This window comes from Haplochromis burtoni, unplaced genomic scaffold, assembly GCF_018398535.1.
Source record: "Haplochromis burtoni strain Fernald_Lab_line unplaced genomic scaffold, NCSU_Asbu1 Contig_3703, whole genome shotgun sequence".
In the NCBI taxonomy this organism is placed as follows: domain Eukaryota; kingdom Metazoa; phylum Chordata; class Actinopteri; order Cichliformes; family Cichlidae; genus Haplochromis; species Haplochromis burtoni.
This window is the reverse complement of record NW_024586064.1, coordinates 1-6,035: the sequence shown is the minus strand read 5'-3', so window position 1 is coordinate 6,035 and position 6,035 is coordinate 1. Positions and strand designations below refer to the sequence as shown.

Genomic DNA, 6,035 nt, shown 5'->3' with positions numbered 1-6,035 from the left:
CAGTCGCCTTTGCAACAGTCTTCTCCCCCTTTTCCGCAGTCGCCTTTGCAACAGTTTCCTCCCCCTTTTTCGCAGTCGCCTTTTCCACAGTCGCCTTTGCAACAGTCTCCTCCCCCTTTTTTGCAGTTGCCTTTTCCACAGTCGTCGTTTCCGCAGTCTCCTTCCCCTCCATCTCTTTGAGTTATTGTAGCTGAACGGTTAGCTGTGAGTGTCAGTAGAGCTCTGCCAACTCTAACATGCTTCTTTCTCTGAAAACACAAGCATTTATAAATGTCAGGTAAGGTAGAACAAAGGTGAGGATGAGGGTTAATATTTACTTAAAATATTATTTTGTACAGTTACATTAGAAGTACAACTACACAACTATAAATTGGATGGACTTCTGTAATTACCCGTCTGTTGTTCATTCCAAACAAAATGTCATTTTGATCGCTGGGTTTAAAGCCTAAATCTTTATCACAAGAAGCAGATATATTCAGCACCACTTCAAGAGAGGAGAAGATGTTCCAAACTCTGAGTTTTGCTTCTATAGAACCTGTAGAAAAACACACGGAAAAAATCAATGAATCAGCAGTAGAATCTGTAAATATTCATGTTTCAGACATTTTGACTGACATCAAATTCGGGTGGCTGTAGCTCAGGAGGTAGAGCAGGTCATCTACAGTCCTAATTAGAAGGTTGGTGGTTTGATCCCTGGCAGCTCCAGTCTGCATCATACCAACCCAATGCATCCATCAATGTGAGTGAATGTGTATGAACATAAATTGTAAGTTGTAAGTAAGTTGTGCAAAGCACTTAGAGTGCTTAGGCAGAGTAGAAAATGAGATGCATTAACACTATGGAATACCTGTGTTATCAATTTCAAAATACTATATCGCCTTATTCGTAGATTATCATTCACAAGATTTTTGGAGAACTTGATCTTTGACCCTGAGGTTGAGGTCACCGAGCGTCTGAGACTTTTAGTAGATACACCTATGATATCAATTTGAACGTCCTATGTTGCTTTGTTCTTGAGTTATCACATTCACAATCTTTGGTATTCATCATGCCCGCCCACCTGGCAGAACGACAACAATACCTTCAATTAGCCTTTTATGGCTGAGGGGTAAAATGCACTACTTAAGAAGCAGTCCATTTACCATTTACATTTTAAAGCTCACCTTGAATTGGGTTTTCAGTTTCAAACATTTCCTTTCTGGTATTCATTTGTCTGGTTTCAGTGAACAAGCCATTGTTTCCAGAAAGAGAAAACAAGAGCATCACAGGCTCTCCTCGTACAAGGGAAATATCAAAAGTAATAAATGGGGAATCTAAACATTCATCGCCCGCTGTCAACACAGAGGCCTGAAGTCCAACTATTTTCTCCAGAACACACACCTGTGGGATAAGCAGAATTACAAAGCAGAGGAACACATTAATCAGATAACAGAAGCAGATAACACGTTAATCTGATAACACATTAATCTGGCAATTAGTGTTTACTATGAAAATACATTAAAGATACATTAAAAATACTCTACAAAGCATTTTAATTCAGTAAGAAATTGTCTGATAAAGAAAAATCTTGACATACTAAATTGTGACTGTCTATGAGAAGAATAAAACTGTCATGGTCTGGGTGAGTGCGGGGTTTTTCCACTCTGCTGGGCTCCACGTTCAGGCGGAGACTCCAATCAGCCTTCACACCTGATTCCAATCAAGTCACCAGCATATAAGACCAGCGCTCACAACAGACCCCTGCCAGATCTACAGCTAACTCACTACCTGCCTGGGCGTTGTGCTTCTCAAACTGAACTGCACCTATCTCTGTCTGGATGCTGGTTTCCTGATATCTGGTTGTAACCCCCTCAATCGTGGCACTTCGCCTGCCTGCCTCCCTGCCAGGCCTGTTGCTATAAGTGTATTCCAGACCCTCCTTGGACCTCTTGCATGCCACTTTCACCTGCTACGTGTAAGCCATAACCATCATAGTTGAATCCACCGACTGACATTCACTAGACTGCCACTGACTGCCTGTCTCTTCTTGTTATAGTGACTCTGCGTACCTCCACCCAGGCCGCTGCCCCTTTTCCCTCCCCAGGATCTGGTCACGAAATCTAGCATCTAGTCTAGTGTGTGAATGTGTGGATGACTGGACGTGTAAAGCGCTTTGGGGTCCTTAGGGACTAGTAAAGCGCTGTACAAATACAGGCCATTTACCATTTAGTCATAGCGCACAGTCTGAGCTCCATGTTCCATAGTCTGGCCTCTTAGCCTTCACAGTCCATAGCCTACATTATTTCCTGCTCTGTAATTAAACTACGCACTGTAAATAAAGCACTGTATTCACTCCAGTTTTGCCTCCCTCTGTGTCTGCATTTGAGTCCACACTCACCGCCTGGCCCTCTCGGCCGTAACAAAAACTTCCAATATATTTCCAGAGTTTTTGTGCCATGCAAAGAAGAGCAGGTGAGCTGAGCTTGCTGTTTATGGAGGTTAGCTGGCAGCTGAGTGACATCAGACCTTGTGGTTTAATTTTGATTAAACTTAGATCAAAGGCACATTTTTACACTATGTTCCTTGACTTAAAATGACTGATTACCTTAATGGGGACAGGATGAAAGTGCAGACTTTTAAATTCATAGTTGGTATGAAAAAAAAAGATAAAAGGAAATAATTGTGAATTTAATTGAGAGAGATGTTCTTGTCTTCCCAGATATTTCCCTAATTATCTGAAAGAAGTTTTATAATTAAAGGTTAAATTTAATTAAGAATTTTAAACAGTCTAATTTTTCAATCAGTACTCAAATTCTTTATTCATATGATCACCATGCTCAACAGAAACCTGGGGATGATACATCATTATTTTTGTTACTGTTGTACTAAAAGAAGACTATTAGTTTGATTTTCTGTACCTGCAGGTCTTTGGACACTTCAAGGAATGTGACGGTGTTAGACGCATAAAGTGTCAGATGGTGGCAGCCAGACCCGAGCTGCGTCACTATTTCTGATGTCACTGTGACGTTCTGGGGTTCAGTTCCTCTGACCACAGATAAACCGGACAACGGCTTTTCATCAGCTTCGATTCTGTAGGTCACATTCGTACCTAAAGAATAGAAAACAAATAAAACTTAAGTGACAGTAAAAGTCAAAGATGATTTCGGGAAAAAAACAAATATATGCTCAAACTAAAGCCGATGCTGTTATGTAGAGATATCAAAATTTCAACTGAATTATTTGATATTAGGTTCACTTTGGTACCTACCTGCTTTTACTTCCATTTGAATATGAAAGGCTTCTCCATACAGGGCTTTGCAGTTGGTTTCATAAAAAGACAGGTTTCCAGCATAGCACTTGATAACACCGATCTCTGCAACAGGCTCTTGAATCGTAATTATTTTCTGAGCAGTAATGTGCATTTCACTGCAAGTGCATTCAGCTGCCACAATAAAGGCACTTGGATGAGTGTATTTGTGCACCACACTGCTCTCCAACCTGAGCAAATTCAAAAACAGGAATCAGCGTGTTTGTTTGAGCAACACTATTTCAGATATGCCACACAACCATTAAGTGCATCAAAATCAAATTAAACAAACAGCCATTAGCATCAAATGGTTTTTAATCCCAGTGTAATGGTGTAATGTGTCATAAAAATGAAATCTTCCTGACTCTTAAGTCTTTAACAAAATGTTGTCTGCTATCACTGAAAGACTTTGGTACTTTAGTTGTAAGTACAAATTCAAAAGATGTTGCATGTGCTTGTTCACAACTGAACAACAACACTGAACCAGTGGTCCCTCCAGGAAGATCTCTATTCCTGACTCCAGGGTGAGTTTGCTGGTAGTCAAAATCTGTCAGAAAAAGGGTGATGCACTAAAAATCTTCTCGAGGTTGCCATGGATTGCTTGCAGATCGCCACAGTTACCTGCAGACTGGAGCGACTCACCAGCTACTCGCTGAGTACAAAGTGCCCAGATCCCATGGGTGCAAAACAAGCCCAAATCATCAGCCTTCCAACACTTTGCTTGACAGCTGGTAGGAGGTGTGAGGTCCTGACATGCTGATATATGTTTGGGCTCTACCAAATGGGTGGCGGTGCATTGTAGCCAAACATCTCCAATTTGGTCTCATCTGGTCAAAGAACATTGTTTCTGAAATTTTGCAGTTTGCACAAACATACTCCGTGCTGCCATGTTCTTTTAGAGACAAGATGATTTCTCCTGGCAGCCCTTCAAAGCCAGCCATGCTTCTTCGAATTATTCTGTCATGAATTTTAATGTTATGAACGTTAGCATGTGGCCTGAGACCTGTGGAGTCTTACAGTAGAATGTTTTTATTATTTTTGCGCAGTCTCCTTGGGGTAAATTGACAGAGACGTTCAATCTTGTGATCGTTAATCAAGTGCTTTCCTGCAAAGAAGCGCAAGGATATAACATAGAAGTCCTCAATCCTTTAGAGAATGCTCGACATTCAACTTGTTTAAGGCACAGGTTAAAAACTGGTTATGGACAAATCAAGTGTGTGATCATGTATAAGTTGTATAGTTTTAATGTTTTATTTGGGAATAGAACGGTGTGTATGTGTGAGTACTTTTAATGTTTTATGGACAACAGATGGAAATTAGCCCTTGGCTATAATCTGGCATGTTTACATTCATGTAATTTATTTTACATTTATGTTCATTAACATGCACTGTCCTAAATAAATTAAATTAAAGTTTACCTAATGCCTGTGAGTATATCATAATGGTTTTCTGGACATTACACACAGAACGTCTAATAAAGTTTTTAGGGTTTTTTTTGGCGATTTAAATGGGAGAAATTGGGTGAATAATGCAGTTCTTCAAAAATAACTGAACTTACATCTGCTGATCATTCCTGCATTTATTCCCAGTACCTTTACTGAAAGTGGCTGCAGTTAAAAACAGGTATGCAGTCTAGTGGCTCGCTTATTAATTTCCATTTGGCATTCAAAAAACATTTATAAATAAAAACATTAAATTTTTAAAACATCCCTTTCCTTGCAAAATAAGACATCTTGCAGATTATCAATATGTGACCTGTTTACAGATTCAGCTAACTTATAACGCTGATGGAGATGGTACACAACTTTCCTCCAGCTTTTGTACAAATGACTTTGATAGCAGCATGGTCCAACTGAAGTGCGGTGTGGCTGTTTGTATCATTACATTTCATGGTTAAATTCAACATAAGGATGAAATAAGTTGCACATTCACTATGATACAGGTGATGATTGTGTGGTGAACAGATGTAGCAGATCCAGCTAAAGATATAATGGATTGTTGTGGTTCACACTTTCATAGTGAACTTTGTTAAACTTTCACCAAGCTCATGTTGTCACATGTCAGAGCAGTGAGACCAATTACACAAACAATGCTGACGCAGGCTCATGACACGCTCAACTGTTGACTGATTTTTTATTTATTTTGTAGACTGCATTGCTTCTTCTAAGTGCTGAGCCTTTTATAGCTGAAGCGTCAAAACCTTCTCTGGCATGGTTCCTAGGCTGCATCCTACTTCTAGATGCTGTAATGTTTCTGTTGCTGTGCGCCTTGTCAGCTCTGGTAAACAAATTACTGCCGGCTGACGTAAAAGGCATTACTACCAGTACAGCAGTGACTGTCGCCACAGACACCAGGATTCAAAACTGAAACTGTGCCCTCCAAAAACAGGAAATACAGATTTAATCACCACTGATTAACTGATTACGAATGAGCTTGAATCTAACAGATGTTCATTTCTATATGACAGTCCCACACACCCACCCACACAAATGTAGTATGTAAAAGCACAAAAAGCCAGTGGGATGCATTTGGGAATCACAGGAGGTGAGCTGGGTGTTGGCGAGCTGGAAACTGGAAACAGAGTAGATTGATTGGATTAATCAGTCCATCTGGTGAATTCCCCCGCCAGATGGACTGAAGACAATTGGCAGGTGATTTTGACACAGTGTTAGGAGTGATGGGGAAATTTTTAATTTCTCTACTTTGTGCATCTTTGTCTCATCTGTCATCCCTCCATTCATTTTCCTCC

The 6,035-nt window shown here is 40.2% G+C and overlaps 1 protein-coding gene across 1 annotated transcript; it reads right to left on the bottom strand.

Moving 5' to 3' along the window:
- Positions 1-7: 7 nt before the first annotated feature.
- Positions 8-4,564, bottom strand: LOC102313477 (polycystic kidney disease protein 1-like 2; the record flags this gene model as incomplete). The annotated part of the gene is made up of 5 exons (XM_005953321.3): positions 3,248-4,564; positions 2,898-3,088; positions 1,164-1,380; positions 393-535; positions 8-248 (listed from the first exon to the last, which is right to left on the bottom strand). Coding segments are annotated over exons 1-5 (946 nt in total), but the record flags the coding sequence as incomplete, so codon positions are not given.
- Between the last annotated feature and the right edge of the window lie 1,471 nt (positions 4,565-6,035).